Source organism: Marmota marmota, unplaced genomic scaffold (assembly GCF_001458135.2).
Source record: "Marmota marmota marmota unplaced genomic scaffold, marMar, whole genome shotgun sequence".
Lineage (NCBI taxonomy): Eukaryota > Metazoa > Chordata > Mammalia > Rodentia > Sciuridae > Marmota > Marmota marmota.
Window position 1 is genome coordinate 37,106,314 of NW_025999932.1, and position 23,824 is coordinate 37,130,137.

A 23,824-nucleotide genomic window follows, 5' to 3' on the forward strand; every position below is an offset into this window, starting at 1 on the left:
TCCATACCCATCATTTTTAAAAAATATTTTTAGTTGTAGATGGACATAATACCTTTATTTATTTTTATGTGGTGCTAAGGATCAAACCCAGTGCCTCACACATGCTAGGCAAGTGCTCTACCACTGAGCTACAATCTCAACTCCATAGCCCTTTTTATGTGTGGAGGGTGGGGCTGGGGAAGGTACCAGGGATTGAATTCAGGGGCACTCAACCACTGAGCCACATTCCCCAGCCCTATTTGTATTTTATTTAGATACAGGGTCTCACTGAGTTGCTTCACACCTCACTGTTGTTGAGGGCTGGCTTTGAACTCGCAAGCCTCCTGCCTCAGCTTCTCAGACCGCTGGGATTACAGGCGTATGCCACCATGCCCGGCCTCCATAGCTCATTTTTGAAAACTATGTAAGTATTCATGAAGAATGGCATTGAAGGTAGAAGGAACATATAGCAAAACACCAGGTCATGGTATTTTTTAGAAAGCAGGAGGAAATTCAGTGTGGCTTAAGCATTTGGGGGGCCTAGTTGCCCAAAGGTGATGTGGTAGATGAGGTCAAAAATTTAGGCTGAAGGGCTGGAGTTGTAGCTCAGTGGTAAAGCGCTTGGCTAATACATGTGAGGTACTGAGTTTGATCCTCAGCACCACATAATAAATACATAAATAAAATAAAGGTATCCATCTATAACTTTAAAAAGTATTTAAAAAAAAAAAAGAATTTATAAGTACTTAAAAAAAAGGCTAAGTACAGATTTGACTGACAGAGATGCCCCAGCATTGGCATTTCCAAACAGGATAATGGCAACTTCATTTCTTTTTCTGAGACTGTTCTGCCTCCAGTTTTGGTGTTGAATTCATGGTGAGGACTTCAAGGGGTTTTATTCTTTCAAAGCTATAGCATTCACTTTTGTCTTCTGAAGATACTGTTCTTGTGCTGACCAGATGAAAGCCTTCCTTTAGCAAAATGTCAATTAGTAAGCCGAGGACATTTGTTCCATTGGCCAATTTTCGGTTATCAGGTTTTATAGAAACATACCTGGAACACACAAAAACATTTTAATTATAAAGCATTTGTTTGACTAGCAGAGCCAAACACATACATTTACTTATAACCTCAAAAGAAGACATACAACATACTACTTTCAACCAAATTTATTTTTTGAGACTATTTACAAATCCAAATCAGTAACTTTGGATAACAATTAAATTGGCTCATTTTTTTATATAGGACAACGTAAATACTACCAATTTTTCAATTTGCTACATTACTCAAATCAATTTGTTTTGATGAACACTTTATACTTTTATAATTTCCTCCAGATAAAATTTTGTCAATTATTAGCACTGACATGAATTTTCTTTTATGACTTATTCCTGTCAAATCCATTTTTTCAGGTGAAATGTTGCAGATATTTCAAGATGATTTTATTGTCAGTTTTTACTCAATAATTGTCCATTGTTGAGTAAATCTTGTGGTCAAAAATCTCTGGAGCAGAAATAGCAAAAAATTTTATTCCCTGGGCAACTCCACAGAACCAATGCACATAATAAAAATATGCCCAACCTTTTCAGACTAGCTGCATGTTGGCTTTAGTAATGTCAATATAACATACCTGCATAGATGTGGTTATATTACTCCTTCTTTCCTTTTTTTTTTTTGTACCAGAGATTGAACCCAGGGATGCTTAACTGCTGAGCCACATCCCCAGCCCTTTTCAGTAAGTTGCTTAGGACCTCACCAAGTTGCTTTGAATTTGCAATCCTCCAGCCTCAGCCTCCCAACTCACTGAGATTACAGGCATGTGCCACCATGCCCAGCTTCCTTTCTTCCCTTCTATTAAGAGTGTTTATTTGTATCCTCCTACCATTTGTTTATGATGTGTGAAAAAGACTAATAACTTAGATTAGTTTCAGGCAGAAACTGTCTAGTTTTATGGAGTAGAAAGATGTTTGTAGTCATCCCTAACCTCTTTTTAAATGATTATGACTGAAATAGAGTGGTTATTGTAGCTCACATTTAGAAACTCACTCTAGGGAAAAAAAAAAAAAAGTTCAATAATAAAATCTAAGAATTATCAAACTATCAAACTACAACAACGCCCATCTCAAAAAACTGGTTAAAATGTTTGATACGACTTTTTAATATTAGTAAATCATTTAGTCTACCCTCAAGCCCCAGGTAGCCTAGAAATGGTTGTCAGAGAAAATTACAGAATGTCATAAAAGAATTCATATACAAATAGTAAACAGTAGGTGGTAACAAAGTATAATAGATTTGCAAGAAATCACTGAGCTAAAGTACTTGATTCTTATGAAGCCAAACTGAAAAAGAAAAGATTTCAAGGCACAAGAAAAGGGTACAACAAAAGAAACCAATGGGAAATTAAACTTATTTATTTATTTTAATTTACTTTATAGTGCTGGAGATGGAACCCAGGGCCCAGTGCAGGCAAGCATTCTACCACTGAGCTTTACCACTAGCCATTATTTAAAATGTTTTTTAAAGACACCACAAAGATGGGTGACTAGGGATGTAGGTCACTGGTAAAGCGCTTACCTAGTATATACAAGGTCCTGGGTTCAATTTCCAGCACCACAAAAACAACATAAAAAATATTAAAGGCAGCTACACTTTTCTATTTGAACCTGTTTAAAAAGAGAGGTCAGGGGACTAAAGTTGCAGCTCAGTGGTAAAAAAGAGGTCAGATAGAATAAAGGTTAGAATCTTGTGACCATAGCTTGGGCTTGATAATGTGCTGTCACGTGAATGATGATCTGAAAGAATCAAGGCAAATATTTCTCTTTTTTTGGAGGTGCTGGGATTGAACCCAAGGCCTTACAGATGCTAGGCAAGTATTATACCATTGAGCTACATCCTCAGCCCAAGCCAAGTATTTCTAGTACTATGAACTTTTTAAAGATAATAACTGAGCAACTTGCTAAATTAAATAAGACAAAGTGGTAAATCATTCTGAATAAGGAGACTATAAGGAGACATTCAATCTTACTCCACCACATTCCATCTTCCAAAAACATATGAACAGACAGATTCAGACCAGGGAGTGGGCAAAAATAAAAATGATTGCTACTTTGGCAGTTATATACTCAATGGTGGGCCTTTTTTTAAAATATTTTTTTAGTTGTTGCTGTACCTTTATTTTTTATTTATGTATATGTGGTGCTGAGGATCGAACACAGTACCTCACACATGCTAGGCAAATGCTCTACTGCTGAGCCACAACCCCAGCTCCTCAATGGTGGGCCTTTTTTTAAAAAAAATATTTTTTAGTTATAGATGTATACAATATCTTTATTTCGTTTATTCATTTTTATGTGGTGCTGAGGATCAAACCCAGTGCCTCACATGTGCGAGGCAAGTGTTCTGCTGAGCTACAGCCCCAGCCCCAATGGTGAGCCTTTTAAGGCCAGAGTTTTTGCCTATCACTACAGATTCTCATGTTATTCTATTCAAATTATTAATCTCTATTTTTAAACTAGCACTATAACATATTATTTAAAAACAAAACAAACAAAACACTCCACAAACATAAGGGGGAAAAATTCTGAACTTAAAAACAACTGAAATATAGCTCAGTGATAGAGCACTTGCCTAGTATGCCTGAGGCCCTGGGCTTGAACCCAGCCCTGCAAAACAGAAAACAAAATAAACCATATAGTGACAGGAAAACATGTTAATTTAAAAATTAGCTTCTAGTTTTAGAAGTTATCTATTGTGGAAGTGTAAATATAATACCTTTCTCACATGAAGGTAAAATAATTCTGCACTGTTTTTAAAATGCACTTAACAAAACAGGAGCCATTAGATACTGTGTACACACAATAGTCCCATTTCAGTTTCTAATCTCATTTTTCAAGATTACAATCACTTCCTCTACATGCATAGTTTAAAGAGCATTTAATATTTCCAAGACATATTCTTTTTACGGTCTATTTCTATTTTACCTGGTCTATTTCTTCTTAAAAATCAGTTTCCCCATGTACCTTTTAGAAAAGGGATCACAAGGTCATAAGTACTTAATCGAAATTTGTAAACCAAAAGATTGATCTTGTTTACTTAAGTATCCCATCAATGAAACGAAAGTATATAGAATTAAAACAGTTTGAAATAAAACTAGGGCCTTAGATTTTCTTCATAGTTTATTTATTTGAGTAGCTCCCATTTCCCAGACACTTCAGCCTCTTTTGAAGGGCAAGAAAGTATGAATTGTAAAAACTTCTGTATTACCATACTTGGTTATACTATCCAGTGTTCTCCATTTGGTAAGCAAGAACAAGGAGTATGTTGTAGGAAAGGTAGACACTTACATTCTTCTTGATGACTGCTGCTCAAGTTAAAGTATCCTAAAATATGTCTTATTTACCTTTACCCAAAAAAAGTGTATTTTATTTTAAGTGCTATGAAAAAAGAACACATACAGGCTTTCTAATTTTCCTCCTAAAAATTAAAACCAACTTTCAGTTGGTAAAATAATAGTGAGACAGCATTAAGACATTCTTAACAGGAGTGAGAGCTGCTATATCCCTGACTCCAGGGTGGAAATCAGCCATTAAGTCCAGCCCAAAACAGGGAAAAGTGAATAACTGACTCAAGAGAAGCTGTCCATGACAAACTGACAGCCTATCCCAACTTTCTGAGATATATAAGAGACACGAATATACCAGGACACCAAATTTGCCATGATACATATCTTCCTTTAAGGGCATTTAAAAATAAAAGCCTTTTTTTCTTCATTGAAGAAAAATCAATAGTTGAATTTAAGCACTGAAAGAATAGATACAGAGTATATAAGGAAGTCAAGAGAAACTACTGAGCCTTTCTGTGAATCACTAAAAGAATCTCTTGAAAAAATAAGATGATTCATTTCTTTTCTTTTTGGGGTACTGGGGACTGAACTCAGGGGCACTCGACTACTGAGCCACATCCCCATCCCTATTTTGTACTTTTATTTAGAGACAGAGTCTGAGTTGCTTAGTGCCTCACCACTGCTGAGGCTGGCTTTGAATTCACAATCCTCCTGCCTCAGCCTCCTGAGCCACTGGGATTAAAGTGTGCGCCACCACACCTGGCAAAATGATTCATTTCTAAGCCAAATTTTAATTTTTTCATTTTAATTATTTTGTGGTGCTGGGGATTGAACACATGGCATTGTGCACAAGAGGCAAACATTCTACCAACTGAGCTATATCCTCAGCCCCCCAGGCATTTTTTTATTTTTTATTTTTAGACAGTGTCTTACTAAATTGCCAAGGCTGGCCTCAAGCATTCAATTCTCCTTCCTCAGCCTCCCAAGTCACTGGGATTTGGCACCAAACTTTTTAGCAATGGAACATAATCTATAAAATTATTTCCTCCTACAATTTGAATGACCACAGTCCCATTTTCTCTAGGCAGTCTTGTCTTGTTCCTAGTGTCCTGCATAATATCTTTTACTCTGAAGTGTCCAGGTTTAGAAAATATTTGGTCATTCTACCCAACTCGCTTGGTTACCCCAAAAATCTTTTTTTCTAAGAAAAGTTTTAGGCATGAAGAACTTTGAATTTTGAGGGAAAATATCAGAAACCAGAATAGAAGAGAGATACTTCAAAATACGAACCTGACTCCAATTTGATTATCAGTAGTGCTGTCAGAGCCACAGTAGAAAACCAGGTCGTGGTAAGAAGGTCTTTGTGGAGGCAGTGGAAGTAAGGTCATCTGAGGAGGGAAAGAGTTACTACTCCAAGTGGGTGCTGCTGGCTGCTCTATAAACACTGTAATTCTCCCAGTTAGCATCTCAATTGTTTTGCTGCAAGAGCCAAACACTCTGAAAAAGGCTTGCGTGTTTCGATTTAGGAAATGCACCTCAAGGAAAGCAGGTATTGGCTCTAGAATGTGTTGGTTTAAGAGATCAACCAGAGAATCAAGTTCATAGAAAAGAGCCTCTCTCTGAAGCCTAAGATAGTCTGAAAAGTCAGTGGGTAATAAAAGTTGGTGAGTTCTCAAAAAATCTAAGATGAAACTAAATAAAACACCATCTCTGTCCACAAAAATCTGGCTACCAACCATCTTGAATTCTTGGTCTTTGCCATCTAACATTCGTGCCAACCGAGAAGCAGGAAACTGCTTTATAGTAGAAAGCCTTGTTGTGAATATCTTCCCTCCCACATTCAAAGTGACCAGTTCCTGACTACTCATTCTTCTCTAGTTTCAAACTGGAGGCTACAGGCCATCAGCACAGACTTAAAGGACTTGTAAACCAAACTATTACCCTAAATGTTGTTATATATGATTAAGAAACAAAAGAGGTAGGAAGAATAACAAAACACAGAAACCTAGATCCCTGGGTAACTGTTGTAAAACAAATATTGTATCCATAGTTGTGTGTTTGCAAATTTAAGTTGCTTGGGAACTTTGCAGTACACAAAAGGGAAAACTAACTCATGAAACTGAATAGTTTAAGGAAAACTGACACTATATCTGAGAATTGATGTCAATTAGATCCCTTTCCTATGTTTGATTTTTAAAACTTCTTGGGATATTGGCCAAATTATATTGTTTATATTGTGTGCATGTACTAATCTGTAACCAATAAAAAATATGGAGGGAAAAAAGACAAACTCTTAAAAAAAAACATTCTCAGGGGCTGGGGATGTAGCTCAGTGGTAGAGCACTTGCTTAGCATGAGCAAGGTCCTGGGTTCCATCCCTAGCACTTAAAAAAAAAAAAAAAACTCCATGAAATCCTGGTGTAAAACATATATTTAGGACTGGGTTGTGGCTCAGTGACAGAGTGCTTGCCTAGCACATGTGAGGCATTAGGTTCAATTCTCAGCACCGCATATAAATAAATGAATAAAATAAAGGCCCAACAACAACTAAAAATATATATTAAAATAATTTTCAAAAAACCATATATTTGCTTAAAAATAAATAAAAACTTACTGGGAGCCAAAAAGCTCTCTCCCTCCTCAGGCCCCTTATTTACTATGAAGCCTTTACAGCAGAGGTTAAGATTCTCATAGAAACATAATCTGAATTTCTTACAATCCCCTTAGCAATTTAGTGGCTACATCAAATTAGGTGATATATTTGCTGTTAGGAATGAAATAGCAAATACATCACCCAGCAGATTATTTTTGACTTTTCTCATAGCTAGTAGGAAATTATTTCTTCCATACTTTACATTTTATTGTCGCCCTTTTTACATTTTATTTACAGACAGGGTCTCACCAAGTTGTGAGGCTGGCTTTCAACTTGTGATATTCCTGCCTCAGCTTTTGGGAGCTGCTAGGATTACAGGCGTGCACCCCCGATATCTGCTTTAATTTATCTCTTTTGACTGGAGTAGATACTCTGTTCTCTAAATTGTTCCACATAATGGGCTTTCAAAGGAATGCCTTTTTCCATAACAGAAATAAGGCAGTTCTGAGCTAAGGTTATCTCTTTGTTTTCATCTGAATTCTAAGCAAGGTGAGAAAATTTAGTACTTTAGTTCTGTCCTCTTTATCTCATGTGAGCAGGTAGTATATTATTAATATTCTGATTACTCTGTACTTTTTACAAATGGACAGATTGTTTCATCTGCTGTCAAGTTTTACTACAACTAAAATTCTGTAAGCAAATGGAATTCATTTGCTTGTATACCTGCCATACTTTAGAACCCACAACCACATTCAGCTGCCAGTAAAAAAGTGACTTTCCTATTTCCTGCTCCTGCCAAGTGTTGGATTGCTTTTTCTTTTTTAATCTATGCCTTTGCACAGCCACCTAACAATTCTATAGTTTATCATCTTTAGTGGAAAATTTTATAGAAAAGGTGAAAGGGGTAGGTTTAAATCTCAACCCTCCTAAAAATGTAAACATCACAAGAAAACACCAGTTTTTTTGTTTACATTAGATTTACATTTTCATGAGAAAGGAATCAACCCTCCAGAAAGACTTAGGAGACCCAATCTATTCATCGTCTTTTCTTCTTTAAAATTCCAACCTATTCACAAAAAGGTTGCTTAAGGCCAGGCACAATGGTGCAAAACTTGGGAGGCCAATGCAAGCCAGTCTTGGCTACTTAGCAAGACCCTATCTCAGAATTAAAAAAAGAGCTGTGGGTTTAGCTCAATGGTAGATTACCCCTAGGTTTAATACCCAATACCACCAAAAAATTGTCTTTACAAGACCAATCTTCACCAGAAATGTTTTTGAAGGAGAGGGGAGAGGTACCAGGGACTGAAGCCAGGTGTACTTAACCACTGAACCACATCCCCAGTCCTTTATTTTGAGACACGGTCTAAGTTGCTCAGGGCCTCGATAAATTGATGAAGCTAGCTTTGAATTTGCAATCCTCTTGCCTCAGCCTCCTGAGTCACTGGGATTACGGGCATGTGCCACCAAGCCCGGCTTTACCAAATTCTATACCACATCAATACAGAATTAGATCATGTGTTCTCTCACCTCCCACTTTTTGTTTGGTGTTGGGTTTTTTTGGATTTGTTGGTGGTAGTGGATTTTTGAGACCAGATCTATGTTGCACAGGTTGGTCTTAAACCTCTGGTTCAAACAATCTTCCTAACTTAGCATCCTAAGAGGCTGGGACTACAGACATGCTCTTATTTGTATGACAGCATAAAGAAAGCCAATATTAGAATATTTGTTTTAATAGCACTCATTTAAAAAAGAAAGGTTCAGAACTGAATGACTAAATTTCCCCTTTAATTTTATGCTACTTAATCTGAATGTGTATCAGATGGTTTTTTGGGTTTTTTTTTTTTTTTTGGTAGAACTTTATTTTTATTTATTTATAGGTGATGCTGAGAATTGAACCCAGTGACTCACACATACTAGGCAAGCACTCTTCCACTGAGCTTCAACCTTAGCCCCAACAAATTTATACTTTTGAATCTTGGGGATACTCCAACCCCAGGACAATATTTTTTAAAGGAATACTTCTGCGTGTGTTGCTAGAGATTAGAACCCAGGGCTTTGTGCATGCAAGGCAAGCACTCTACCAGCTAAGCTATATCCCCAGCCCTAAAGGAATACTTTTGGAGGAAAATATCTGATTGGAATCTTGACAAAATCTGAATTACTAACCTATTCTCTTAATAATTTCTATCAAAAAACAGAACTGCAGAGTTGGAAAATTTTATAATAGTTTATATTTACACACAAATTCGGCCACATTATTTAGCACCATCAAAGTAAAATTGTTGACTGTTTCACTGAAAATGAAAAACACATTTGTCACTTGTTCCCAGTAAAAAACTGATTGTTCTACAAAATCAGCTGATTTAGTCAGATAAAAACTGAAATTCGAAAGATGGTCTTTCCAAATTGCCAGTTCATCAAATACAGACCATTCTAGGAATACAGTAGGACCAAAGAAAATAAGGAAAATAAGGAGGCCAAGTAGAAGGAATACCACAAATAACTGATAGAATCTCCAAGGAATCTTGCTTATGAATGTGCCAGTATCTTGAGGCAAAGAAAGTTTATCCACATCTACTAGTTTTATGTCCTCCCATTGACTGGTATCAAAGTTCTTCATTAAAGGGCTTGTGGGCAAAGTAGAGGGAGGTAAAGGAGTTTCCTTGATTACTTTGATTTTCTCCCTGAATTCCTGCATCTGTTGCAGAAATACAATGGGTTCTGACACATCTTTGAAAGCCTCAGCAATATTAAAAGCCATTCGTTGCTCCTGCAAGATGGTATTGAGTTTGTTGATCTCTGGGTCATAAGCTTGCATTACTGCAAGTTTCATGGTCTCAAAGTCAGACAGGATTTCATTCTTCTTTTGATCCAATGTGTGTTGTAACTTCTCAAAAAATTCCTTCACTTTATCTGAATCTTTAGTCAGTAACTGCAGGGATTTCCTCTTATTGGTTTCCAAGGTATCCAAACGAGAAAGAGCATCTCCCCGACGCCAGGTCTCAAAACTCTGGAAGAGAGTCTCAAAGGCATCCCTTTCCTGAGCATAGGCATCTTCAATAGAACAGAAGACATGCTTGGTGTGGTCACCTCGAGTAGCACAGATCCCACAAATTAGCTGCATATCAGTTAGGCAGAAAATGTTTAGAGGCTGCCCCAAGTGTCCTTTGCACACTGGCATTTTGGGAGAGATCTTGATTTTGTTGTATTTCTCCACAATACCTTTCAGGGAGTAATTAACCTGCAGGCTATTAACTCCAGTAGCTGAGGTTTCCTTCCGGCATGTAGGACACTTGAATGGAGATGGTCTCCACAACGAATTCCGCACATTCCCCTCTAAGAGACCTTCTAAGCATTTTTTGCAGAAGTTGTGTGAACAAGGCAAAACTCGAGGATCATCAAACAGACTGCAACAAATTGGACACGTGAGATCTTCTTCAAGCAGCTCCATCACATCCTACCACAGAGAAAGAAACATTTTTATATTACTCCAGTAATCCCCTCCACTAGAACTATGTAATAATGAGAAGCTATCTTCACATTAAAATGTTTTGCTGAAATAACCAGCCAAACAGAGGAAATAAGTGAGAAATTTGGGAAGGGAATGCATACCAAAGCAGATTTAATCCGTTGAGACGACAACATGTTCCTTATTAGTAGGGCACCCTGCACACAAGGCCTTTGTGTGATAGTCTTTGGCTAAGACAGGGTTAGGACTAGGACAACTGCAAGTTGAGCCAGCAGGACCCAAGTGATTGTTTTAAAACAGAGAGCTGACTACTAGCTGTCAGAAACAAAGCTACTCAGTGTCTGTAACAGAATGAGCTCTTTGGGCCCACAAATATAAAATGGTATGCTATTTAAAAGAGAGAAGCCCAGAAATATAAATCCAAGCCATGTACACTAATGGACTTTTTTAAAATTAGGAACTAGCATATTTCAAGGCAAAATTATAAAACAGTTGCAATTTATTCTTCCTTGGAGAATCAATCAGGTTGGTTTTTTTTTTAAACTTTTTTTTTTTTTTTCATTTTTATGTGGTGCTGAGGATCGAACCCAGTGCCTCATGCATGCTAAGCAAGTGCTCTACCACTGAGCCACAACCCCAGCCCCAATCAGGTTGTTTTTTAAACAACCAAAATGACAAGTCAAAACCACCTTATAGATCATCTACAGCATCTTAAACAGTTCTCAAAATGTAGGCAGAAACATGGCTCTTTCAAGGAATCCATGAGATCAAATTATTTTCACAATTTTGCACCATGTCGACATTGTCACTTGCAATGTAAAAGCAATAGTGGGTACATAGCTAGAGCCTTAACAGGACTCAAGTAAGACAGTAAAGAAGCAACAAATTGTATTTAGTCATTGTATTCTTTACCACAGTATGAGTGGATTGAGTGTTGGACAGCCAGTTTCATTTTTAAACGTTCTTGACGAAGCAGCAAAAATTATACATTTTGTTAAATCTTGATCCTTGGTACACATCTTTAATATTTTGTGTGATAAAATAGGAAATGTACACAAAAGCTTTTCTGTATACCAGCAGATGTTGTCTGGAAGAAAAGCACTTATGTGACTGAGCTGCAAGATGAAGCAGCTGCTTTTTTAATGGAATATCAGTTTTACTTGAAAGAAACTGACAAACCATAGCTATTCAGATTTAGGTATCTGACACATTTTCTTGAAAATGAACAAAACAAGCTTGTTGAAGAAAAACACAAGAGCAGGGCATGGTGGTGCACACCTATAATCCCAGTGACTCAGGAGGCTGAGGCAGAGGACTCCAAATTTGAGGCCAAACTTGAAAACTTAGTAAGACCTTGTCTCAAAATTAGGAAAAAAGGAGGGGGTGGAAGGGATGGAGTTTCAGTGGTAGACTGCTCCTGAGTTCTATCCCCAATGCTTGGGGGGTGGGGGGTAGGGTGGGATGGCTTTTTTGCCAATGAAAAAGTTGGATTTTCATGTAAAAACTGGAATTTTGGAAAACATTTCTACTTGTAAGCTTGACAGCCTCCCATTAATTAAAGATTTCTCTTATGAGATAGGTGGTGACATTGATGAATGGAAGGGCTATTTTTGTGGAGAGTGAATACTATATAATAAAATATGTCAATTTCCAAAGCACTGAGTTATATCCCCAGCCACAGGTTTAATTATTTTAAAAATGTACATTAATCCCTAAAGATTTAAAACCAAAAATAGTGCTAAATATTTCTTTACTCAGTTTACCTAGGGATACACACACATATAACCACCAAATTAATAATCTACAGATGAAGCTGGGGTTATGGCTCAGTGGTGAAGACTTGCTAGCATGTATGAGGCACTGGGTTCGATCCTCAGCACCTCATAAAAATAAATAAATAAAATAAAGGTACTGTATCCATCTACACCTGAAAAAAAATGTTTTTTTAAAAAAATAATAATCTACAGGCTTTCTTACAATTTTCTTTTTTGGGGGGAGATTTGCTGGATCATAATGAGAGCTACATCTAAAAGATTAACATACTTAAAAGGATATTCGGTTATAAAATATGTACTTATAATAAATATATTTAGTATAGGTAAAATTAAAGCAAAAACTATTGTCTCAAATTTAGTATCATGGCCTGGTGCAGCCTCAGCAATTTAGTGAGGCCCTAAGAACTTAGTCTCAAAATAAAAAAGAGCTGGTGATGTGGTTCAGTTGTTGAGCACCCCTGGGTTCAATCCCTGATACCAAAAAATGAATGTGTCATATGGCAAAAAGTATGTAACCAGCTGATTTTTCTGAAAAATTTCTTGTGATATGAAAAATCATATAACCTTTGAAAAGCACTGAGAAGAGAATGGCTATAAAGATTGAAGTCAGTGTGTGCTCTCTAAGAGAGGTTACCAAGCAGCTATACAACATAACTTTTGATAATTCTCCAACCCTAAAAGGGCTCCACACTTTATCACCTCCAGAATTATGTTGTTTCACCCAAGAATTCTACCCAAGGTCAGATTTCTTTTTCTTTTTTTCAAAGATTTTTTTTTTAAGATGGACACCATATCTTTATTATTATTATTTTAATTTGTTTTTATGTGGTGCTGAGGATCAAACCCAGGGCCTCACAAGACCTCTACTGCTGAGCTATAATCCCAGCCCCAAAGGTCAGATTTCTGAGAAAACAGCAGACAACAACAACAACAAAAAAGCAGTGGGAGGGCTGGGGATAGCTCAGTTGGTAGAGTGCGTCCTGTGCATGCACAAGACCCTGGGTTCAATCCCCACCACCACACACACACACCCACACACTCACACGCACACAAAAGCAGTGGGAGGGGAGTAGCAGCATGCAACAAAGTAAATATCTATTCTATTAATATTTCCAAGGATATCAATAAGTAAAAGGAAAACAAAAGATATCCTAACCAAGTGGTTAGGATAAACAAGAGAAAATGGGCACCCTAGGCAAGAAAAACTTTGAAGAAAACAAATGATGTAATAAGGGTCAAGAATTTTAAGGCAATCAAATATGATCCAAAGTGAAAAATGTCACAGGTAAGAAATTTTAGAAAATTAAAAAAACAAAAAAGTGCTGGAGATATAGTTCAGTGGTTGAATTCCCAGTGCTTGAGTGCACATTTGTGCATACATACATGCATGTGCGCACACAGTTTTGAAGGAAAATATGCAATAAAGGTTTTTAGTGCTCTTTAAAGTGAAATGCCTTCAAGTATGGCTAAAATCTGAAGAAATCAACAGCTTGCTAAGCACATATCCAATCTTTTTTCTTAGCTAAATTTCCCCAATATACAGAAATCAAGAAACTTTAAACAGAACAGTTAAAACTTCAACTTAACCAACATCAAAATTAAACAAGTTTGCCAAAATTCATTTCTTCCTTCAAGTATTTCTGAATACAAAAAATTCTAAATTTTGAAGCATGGAAATCTATTTTCCCACCAATTAAATATTTCCCAAGTGTTTTATACCAACAATTAAAATAGCTGTCTATACACTATTGTCTCAAATTTAGTATCATGGCCTGGTGCAGCCTCAGCAATTTAGTGAGGCCCTAAGAACTTAGTCTCAAAATAAAAAAGAGCTGGTGATGTGGTTCAGTTGTTGAGCACCCCTGGGTGCTACCACCTCTCTGGAAAAATGTCACCCTTATTTGCCTGTCATACTATTTTTTGTTAATATTTATTTTTTAGTTCTAAGTGGACATAATATCTTTATTTTACACTTACGTGGTGCTGAGGATTGAACCCAGTGCCTCATGCATGCTAGGTCAGTACTCTACCACTGAGCCACAACACCAGCCCCTGTCATACTATACTATAACTGCATAACTATATACCATCACCAAATGTTTATTGTTTTAAATTTTTTATTTACTTACTTATTTTGGTGCCAGGGATTGATCCCAGGGTTGCTTATTTATTGAGCCACATTTCCGGCTCTTTTTATTTTTTATATTTTATATTTAGAGACAGGATCTCACTAAGTTGCTGAGGCTGGTTTGTGAACTTGCAATCCTCCTGCCTCAGCCTCCAGAGCTGCTGGGATTACAGGTGTACGCCACTGTGCCACAAAAAGTTTATGTTTATGCAATGAAAAGTTAATACTTAAATAGAAAAATATTATTAGACTTTTCCCCCTTAGAATGATCAACCCAAAATTATTGTACTATAAAAGGTGCTCATTTTTCCCTTAAAAGACATTCTTTCCCTAAAACACGTTGGGGGGGGGGGGGTTGAACCCTTTCCTATTAAGTTATTCAATATGTCATTCATGCCAGGTTCGGTGCCCCACACCTATAATCCCAGGGACTCTGGAAGCTGAGACAGGAGNAGGAGGATCACAAGTTCAAGGGCAGCCTCAGTAATTTAGCAAAGCCCTAAACAACTTAGTGAAACCCTGTTTCAAAATAAAAAATAAGAGCTGGGGATGTGGCTCATTGGTTAAGCACCCCATGGATTCAGTCGTTGGTACCAAAATAAAATATTTTAAAAAGTTGTCATCTTTTACAACCATTCACTTGGCAAATCTTGACCTATTAAGTTGTTATCCTCAACAGACTGGTATCTCTTGAAAATTTCCATCACCTATTTAAGATCAATTTCAGCTTTTAAGAAAATACTCCTGGGGGCTGGGCATATAGTTCAGTTGGTAGAGTGTTTGCCTTGTTTGTATTTATAAGGTCCTGGGTTCAATCCCAGCACCACAAAAAAAAAAAAAAAAAAAAAAAAGGAAGAAAGAAAGTACTATTAGGACTGAGATTGTGGCTCAGTGTCCACCTACCAAAAAAAAAAGTACTATCAAAGTCTAGCATTCAGTGGATAGATTAATCTAGATAAATGAGATTATTTATATAGCATCTAACATTTTAATATGTAAAAACATGCACTATGGAAATTTAATTGGCATGATCTACAAAATATATGAAGTAGAAAACTACATCTAATCATTTTTATGTTGGCTGTAATAAATAATGCTATGTTGGTACTGCCAAGCGTCTACTGAATTTTGGTAATTACTAGCAAAAATTTCCAATTCAACTTTTCTTTAGAAAAGTACCTACATCTATGGGCTAGGGATGTAGTTAAGTGATAGAACACTAGTCTAGCCTATGCAAAGCCCTGGGTGCAATCCCCAGTACTGCAAAACAAGATGAAAGCAAAATTTGAGTAACATTAATCTGATAAATAAAGTCAAAGTTCTAAGGGAGAAGAATTTTCCTTTAAAGCTTCTGATAGCTAGGTACAGTGGTACATATCTGTAATCCCAGCTACTGGGGACATAGGGTAGATGGGTTAGAGGATCATAATTCTGAGGCCAGCCTGGGCAATTTAGTGAGACCCTGTCTCAAAATAAAAACTAAAAAAGCATCCTTCAGTTCAATTCCCAGTACTGGAAAAAAAGGAAAGAAATGTATTTATAATAAAAATAAATTTTAAGGGGTTAGGGTTGTGTGGCTCAGTGGTAGAGCGCTTGCCTAGCATGTGTGAGGCACTGGGTTCAATTCTCAGGACCACATATAAATAAGTAAATAAAATAAAGATCCATTAACAACTTTACTTATATTCTGTTCAAGCTGCTCTAGTAAATAAATAAATTTTAAATATTTGCATTCACATTATGGGAATTTGCTCTAGAACAGTTTGAACAGAATATAAGTAATCTATATGTTAAAGTATACCTGTATTTGGGTGTATTTGGGTTAGGATGTGGCTCAGCAGTAGAATGCCTGACTAACACAAGCAAGGAACACACACACACCTAATCTTGGTTAACTGTTTTAAGAGGGAGGCAAAGCCATTTAATACCTTGGGTCCCACAATGTAATGACAATGGTAGTGTCTTTCATGAATAACAAAAATGGATAATCTATGACATTTTAAAAGATAAAAATATAAGCCAAATATACACCAAAAGGCAATTCCTATCCTAAATTCAGAAATGTAGAGCATTTACAAAGATATTATTGTTCTAAAAGGTATGAAAATTGTCTTACAAAAAGGACATACAAAAGAGTTCTGCAACATTTTTAATGTGGTAAATGACAGACATCCCCGATTTACCACAATTCAGCTTTAAAATTGTATGACTTTACAATGAAACAAAAGAAACTGTTCTTAGAATATAATTCTGACCTTTCCTGGGTTAGTGATCTATCTCACTGCCATAGTCTCCTGTGATCATAGGCAGCAACAGTGAGCCATAGCTCTCAGTCACATGATCACAAGGGTAAACAACAAGATACTATATTCCATAAGGTAATGAATGTAATCAATAAATTATGAGTCATTCAATACTTTATTATGAAATAAATTTTGTAGATGACTTTGTCCAACTGTAGGCTAATGTAAGTGTTCTGAGCACACTTAAGGTAGACAGGGCTAAGCTTTGATGTTTGGTAGGTTGTATGTGTTAAATGCACTTTAAACTTAGATGGGTTTATCTTGAAATAACTTCATTAAATTCAGAAGCAATTGCACTGTACTATATGCTTAAGATTATTATGTGGGTAGCTCTCATGCTAAATCTTACCACAAAAAAAGACAACATAGAAATTGGTGAGATAATCCATGCTTTTGTGCTCTCCTGAATTATAAAAGTAATTTGTGCTTATTTTAGAAAATTCAGAAAACCTAGGAAAGGGGTTATTAGAGTTGTAGCTCAGTGATAGAATGCTTGCCTAGCAAGTGTGAGGCACTACTATTATTTTGGTCTTTTTCTTCCACTCTCATGTATCTGTGTGTATGTGCCTGTACTTTTCTTATTTATCAACATACACTTCCACTATCATTATATATTGTTCAAAAGCATGATAATCCATCTTTTAAATATGTTTTAATATTCCTTATTTGGTTTTTTTTTTTTTTGTGTGTGTGTGTGTGTGTGTGGGGAGGGGTATTAAAATGATTAAAAGTCTTGGCCCACAGCTCTGATTATTTCCTTAGACAATTCCCTGAAAGATATTGCTGGGTCAAGGAGTAAGAACATTTCTAAAGCTCTTGAAAAGATTGCCAGGCTTCTTTTAGAAAGGGGATATACCACTCTATGAAATCTAATCAATCATGCATGAGGGTACTCCATTGTCTCCACCTCTCCATGCTGTTCCTTACCTTACCACAAAACTATACCTTTATGAAGCTTAGTAAAAAACTAAGGCCAAGACATAAGCATATGTTACCATACCTACCTGAGTTTAAAATATAAAATATTTTTTAAAAATACTTATTTTAGTTTTAGGTGGACACAATATCTTCATTTTATTTTTTTGTGGTGCTGAGGATCAAACCCAGTGCCTCACACATGCTAGGCAAGCGCTCTACCATTGAGCCACAACCACAGTCCTAAAATATAAAACATTTTAAGGTAGTTAACATAAGTATCTGTGTATTACCAATATATGTATGTATATATATATATATATATATATGTGTGTGTGTGTGTGTGTGTGTGTGTGTATATATATATATATATATATATATATATATATATACACCTTGAGAATAAAAAGTTACTAAGAATAAAATAGAAATACTGGGCTTAAAATTATCTAGACAAACACTTAACTTTATAAGTTTAAAAAAAAAACAAAAAAAACTGAGCCTACCCTTGATCCAAAAATGGAGACCACCTCTCAATAAGCATAAAACCTAAATTTTCCAATTCTTAGACCTTAGCACTATTCAGAAAGTGAGTCATAAATTCAATATGCTAAGGGTTGAGGGTGTACCTCAAGGGTAAAGTATGTACTTAGCAGGCTGGGGTTGTGGCTAACTGCTAGAGTGCTTGCCTAGAAAGTGGGAGGCACTGGGATTCAATTCTTAGCACCACATAAAAATAAATAAAGATATTATGTGCAGGGCTGGGACTGTGGCTCAGCAGGAGCGCACTTGCCTGGCATGTGTGAGGCACTGGGCTTGATTCTTAGTACCACGTATAAATAAATAAAAAGATCAACAACTAAAAAAAAATTTAGGAAAAAAGATATTGTGTCCATCTATAACTAAAACATATTTTTTTAAAAATGTACTTAGCATGATTCGAAGCTCTAGATTTAATTCCCTCAAAAAAAAGAAAGAAAGAAATTTCTTATGCCTATAATCCCAGCAACTCAGGAAGCTGAGAGAAGAGGACTGCAAGTTCAAGACCAAGCTCAGCTCAGCAAATTAGTGAGGCCCTAAGGACTTAGTGATACCCTGTCTCAAAATAAAACATAAAAAGGGCTCTGGATATGGCTCAGTGGTTAACTGATCTTGGGTTGAATCCCCAGTACAAAAAAAAAAGCCAGGCGCAGCATCATAAGAACATAACCCTAGCTAGCGACTAGTGAGGATGAGGCAGGAGGATCACAAATTTGAGACCCTGTCTCAAAATTAAAATATTTACCTGGCATGGTAGCACAGGCCTGTAATCCCAGTGGCTTGGAAGGCTGAGGCTGGAGGATCACAACTTCAAAGCCAGCCTCAGCAACTTTAGCAAGGTGTGAAGCAACTTGCAACTTATCTCAAGACCTTGTCTCAAGATTAAAAAATAAAGAGGGGCTAGGGAAGTTGTTCAGTGGTTAAGCACCTCTGGGTTCAATCCCTGGTACAAAACAAAATTAAAACATTTAAAAAGGATTAGGGATGTATGTAGTTCAGTGATAAGGCACCCCTGAGTTCAATTCCCAGTACCACAAATTTTGAAAAATTTAGTATTCTCATTCATAAAATGAAGCTCTTCTAAATGATTTTTACAAATTAGGCTTTAAAAAGCCTTCCAATGAAGCAGCACAAAATCTGCTTCTGAATACCCAGGTTTTTATGGTACCTTCTTCACACTACTACTGGAAAAATTAAAGCATTAGAATTTTGCAAACTGCTAAACTATGTAAATGTATAGTATTTACTTACATGTATGTATAAATACAATGAAGTCTGTAAATGCACATGTATAAGAAAAGGTCCTAAAAGAGTTGGACTCTCTTGAAAAGTGATTTCAGGGGATGTCAAAGTAAATATTACATAGGAATTCCAGGTACAAAATGGACATATCTGGGGAAAAAGTTGTAGCAAGGAGGAACAGCTAACCTATCATATAGAATGAAAAGAACAGCTTGACAGTTCTGGTAAAGTGCTTGCCAAGCATGTTCCAGTATCTTTTGGTTGTAAAAGAAAGAAGTATAACCAGCTAATCAACAGCTCCATCCATTTCTACTAGAGGAAGTGCCAATGTAAATAAAACTGTACTTTTAAAACACATATTAAAAAGTCTAGTTCTAAAGTCATAGAAAAACTCAAGTCCCATTGTACAAGTCCAGCAGCCTGACAATTGACCAAACATGAAAAGGGCGGGGCTTTAAAGAATGCAACTGAAGCCTCTCTCTTCGTTTGCAATATAAATATTTAAATATAATACATTTTAAATGATCATCACAAAGAACTGCCAAGCATGGATTCTATTTTTTTCTGAGTTAACGAAATATGAAACAAAGACCATTAATGAAAGAAGTGGGTGTGAACATATATATTCTACACAGATTTCAATTTCTAAAGGTTTTGGGTCTAATAAATTTGAGTGTTTTTTCTTAAAATGTGAGCATAACATAGGGAAAAGTATTGTTATTACCTCTGTCCCTGCAAGCAGGTGTTTACCGTAGAGTTACTATTACCCAGGGCAAAGCAATCAGGATTTTGTTTTTCCACGTTTCAACTGACAATAAAAAACTAGAGGCTGCTGCTGAAGAAGGAGAGAGAGGAGGGTATTAATGCTTTTATTTGTAAAGGATCTCCATTCTTAACCCTCAATTTTCAATCGCCCGCACAAAGCCAGCCTACAAAGACCTCCAGGCCCGGGAGCTAGGAGCTCTTTGTACTAGGAAGCACCGTGGTCAGGGCGCCCTCCCCCGGCGCCATGCGGATCCCCAGAGTCAATGCCTGGTCTAGTGGCGTGCTCTAACCTCCGGTTCACACTCGCCTGTTCTTTTTTAGGTAGTGTGAAGGCGCTGCGGGGAGTGCTCGGGCCCCAACAGATTTTCTGGATCACAAACACCGGGCTAGCCGGCCAGCGCCCACCCTCACGCGGCTCCTCCCCACGATATCGCTGCCTAGCTGGTTTCCGCTGAGCTACCCCAACTGAAGCTCAAATTGCCCCCACCCACGCAGGCCCCAGTTAGCCTGGGCAAGTCCCCACTCCCGCTGCAAGCTCGAGGGTGGCCCCTTCCTCCCCGAAGAGGAGCAGGGCGGTGGGTACTTATCTCTGACCTCCGGCAAGGCCTGCAGCTGCAAGGCCTCGAGTCTTCCAGCTCGCAAGATCGCGCGGTAAGCGCCCGACACCGCCGCAAAATGGACTCGCGGCGCTGCACGGGCCCCGCCCTCCTCCGCTGGCACCTCGGACTCCACCCCCGGCGTGTACCTTTGTCCCGCCTCCCGGGTCGGGCCTTCCCTGGGGAGGTGAGGCGGGAGTCCTTCCGGTGTCTCCAACGGCCGCCGCCCTCCTAAAAGGGGGCGGGTCCTCGCTGCTCACCCTTCTCCCTTCCAGGAGCTGCGCGCGCATAACTGGGAACGCTGGCGACGCAACGCTGTGCTTTCCCCCACGAAACCACCCGGGAAGGAAGTCTACCAGTTAAGCCGACGAGCAATGAGATGGTTGGGTTTGGATTGTTGTACTTTTTTTTTTGTTCGTTGCATTTTTAGGAACAAAAAAAAAAGCCCAACCCTTCACACCACTTCATCTGCATCTCTCAGGACCAGAAGTGAGGCCACCGCGACTAGGAGAACGAAGATCGCTTGTCTGCCCCGCGCCCCATCCGAGGGTAGGGTGGGACGGGCACGTCGGCGCTGCGCCGAGCTGCCCACCTGCTGTAGCGGGGTCTGCGGCCTAAGCACCACCAAAAGACTGGTTAACTGTCGTCCCTCCTCTCCGTCGTTGCACCTATTTCCTTGCAATTTTTACGCAAGACACCAGTTCTACTTAAATTTTTAGGCGACCCAGTTAAATTCTCTTGCAGGAAAAAAATATATATGTATATATATATTTATATGTATATATATAAAATATATATAATATATATATGTATATAAAAAAAGCAGTAGTTATATATATATATATATATGTATATATATATATATATATGTATATATATAAAAATTACCCGGTGTTAACAGTTGTTCAATTCCTAATCTGACTCTTCTGGTGTCTGCCCCCTGTGTGGGGATTTTGTTTAGCACCAGATGTATAAGCACTTGCTGGTGACCAGTCTGAAAAGGGTACAAAGATGATGATGAAAATGGTTCACCTCCAAAGCTTTAAAATTTTGAGGGAAGTGAGGCAAGTACAGAACCACAGATGAAGCTCTAGGATTACATTCAGTCCAAATTGGGGAAAGTCTGGGCTTTGAAGGGAAGTAGTAGGTTATTTTTTTTTTTAAAAAAGAGTATTCACTATTTATCATACATAGTACTTGATTAATAATAATAATTTAGCCTAAACGCATAAAGTCCCTTGCCATTTACCCTGTGCATCTTACTGACTGCAGCAATGTAACACTTTATAGAACAATTCCTGTAATTTGTCTTCTAGTCTGTATAAAAACACTGAAATGGGAATTAATGATCCTTAGCCTATAAATGAGGAAGCAGGTGAAGTGAATTCTCCATGGTTTGAAAAAACGAGAGGCAGAGTGGAGGCTAAAATCAGATTCCAGGTACAGATTCTTTCTACAGTAGCACAACTGTCAGTGCCAATGAAAACCATACCCCAGCTCCCCTAAATTAGTGTTACTAAAAACTGGCTTATGAAAACATTTCAAACACCTTAATATTAAAATGATACAAGAGTGAAAACTAAGTCATTAACTCATAAGCCACAACTGTCCTTAATATAATTTATATAATACATATTTATGTAATTGTATCTGGTTGGTGGTAAATACTAATTAATAAACTTCTGCCCAACTAAATGTAAAACGCTTGTTAAATCTACATAGCAACCCCTAGACTGTTAAAAATTAACGACTAAGTAAAGAGCATAGTATATTAAACTCTCAAGTTTAGAAAAATGAAGAATAGCTGCCTCTTTCATCCCATGGTCCTAATATACACAAAACAACTATTGAACTACCCACATGTAGTGTGCCTAGAAAAGAGTGGCTGCCCTATTAAACCTGCATACACAGCTACATCCTTCCTGGAAGAGCACAATGTAACTAGATCCTGGTAGAGATAACACAGGGGTTGTCAAAATTCTTGTCACACTGGAATTTCCTTCTATTGACTCTTCTTTCAATAAGTAAACTAACAGCTGAGGGTTGAATTCACATATTGGCCCAGCAGTAAAACTATACAGTCTTACATAAGTTTCTGGGGTTTGTGATAAAAATGTTTTTGAAGTGGTATAATTTCTATTTATGAAGATATATATATATATATATATATATATATATAAATAACATTTAAATTTTTATAATACACACACACACATGTGCATGTGTGTGTGAGTGTGTGTGTGTGTGTGTGCACATTGGTGTGTTTCTTGTGTTGATTTATCTCATGGTGTGGCTTTTGTCCCAGTCCTTGACAAAGGTAAAAACTTCTTAGCTTTCCTCCCCATCTAATAATACAAATGTGATCAAGATATTCCATCACAAAAATGTATGCACACTAAAATGTAAATTGTGAGTGATGAACTACCAATAACTAGGTCTGGAGCAACTATATATAGGGGAGTGGTGCTGGTGAGCCTCTCCAAGTACATTGGAACATTTTTTTATTATTATTCTCCCCTATAACTGCCAAAGTTATGAATGCAAGCCCCCAAATTCCCCATTAGAATTCCTGCCCCCCAAAGACACTGACATTACAAGGTATAGTGCAATGTCTAAAGGATAGGCTTTAGAATGAGTTCTGTATCCAAATTCTGTGTTTGCCACTTATTAGTTGTTCAAGTTACTTGGTGTCTCTAAGCCTCAGTTGTCTCTGTAAAATGAGAAATATGTCACAAATTTGATTTTAGTAATAATTAGGTAACATAAAGCAACCAACATTTGTCTGACATACAGTAAGTACTTAATAAATGGTTGCTACTGTAATATGGTAGAAGAAAACCATGAATAATAATAATAATAATTATTATTATTATTATTATTATTATTATCATCATCATTACACTTGCCTTGAGTTTGTAAACCTGGGGCTCAAGCACAATAGTAATCGTAAGCAGAGCTAAACTACTGTCTCTTCAGTAGAGGAAGACAGCACCATAATTTCTGCTTTTCTCCATCTAGCACAGGGTGATTGCATGTTACGAGTGGGGGGGGGGTAAAACACATGGCGCTTATCACTGAGCTGAGCTGCATCCCAACCATTTTTATTCCTATTTCTTTTTTTTTTTTTTTTTTTTTTGGGCATGACAGGGTTTTCCTACTAAGTTGCTGAACTGAAAT

At 37.3% G+C, this 23,824-nt stretch overlaps 2 protein-coding genes and 1 long non-coding RNA gene across 9 annotated transcripts in view; 1 reads left to right on the top strand and 2 right to left on the bottom strand.

Annotated features, from left to right (window-relative positions):
- Positions 1-23,824, top strand: part of LOC107141018 — a 98,721-nt gene that overhangs the window by 60,950 nt on the left and 13,947 nt on the right. For 3 of the 6 annotated variants that reach the window (XR_007346768.1, XR_001503375.2, XR_001503374.2), the window contains one exon: positions 20,373-21,104. The exons of 2 other annotated variants lie outside the window; for them this stretch is intronic. This is a non-coding gene — a long non-coding RNA (uncharacterized LOC107141018). Of the gene's footprint in view, positions 1-20,372; positions 21,105-23,824 lie in introns of those variants that run through there. One more of the 6 variants, XR_007346771.1, reaches the window with a different exon arrangement.
- Kcnrg (potassium channel regulator) lies at positions 280-6,592 on the bottom strand. The gene is made up of 2 exons (XM_015484266.2): positions 5,612-6,592; positions 280-1,032 (listed from the first exon to the last, which is right to left on the bottom strand). Exons 1-2 carry the CDS (start codon positions 6,187-6,189, stop codon positions 804-806), a joined length of 807 nt encoding a protein of 268 aa, XP_015339752.1. The 5' UTR covers positions 6,190-6,592; the 3' UTR covers positions 280-803.
- Trim13 (tripartite motif containing 13) lies at positions 9,123-20,766 on the bottom strand. 2 transcript variants are annotated; one of them, XM_015484269.2, is made up of 3 exons: positions 20,646-20,766; positions 20,011-20,115; positions 9,123-10,371 (listed from the first exon to the last, which is right to left on the bottom strand). In XM_015484269.2, the coding sequence occupies exon 3, from the start codon at positions 10,363-10,365 to the stop codon at positions 9,133-9,135; it is 1,233 nt and encodes a 410-aa protein (XP_015339755.1). In that variant the 5' UTR covers positions 10,366-10,371; positions 20,011-20,115; positions 20,646-20,766; the 3' UTR covers positions 9,123-9,132. The 2 variants fall into 2 exon arrangements, with proteins under 2 accessions (XP_015339755.1, XP_015339754.1); XM_015484268.2 differs by having other exon boundaries at positions 20,011-20,118.

Coding starts and splice junctions, on each gene's coding strand:
- Kcnrg (XM_015484266.2), bottom strand. CDS start 6,189: ATGAGTAGTCAGGAACTGGTCACTTTGAATGTGGGAGGGAAGATATTC. Junction 1,033..5,611: donor GATAATCAAATTGGAGTCAG/GTTCGTATTTTG, acceptor TGTGTGTTCCAG/GTATGTTTCTATAAAACCTG.
- Trim13 (XM_015484269.2), bottom strand. CDS start 10,365: ATGGAGCTGCTTGAAGAAGATCTCACGTGTCCAATTTGTTGCAGTCTG.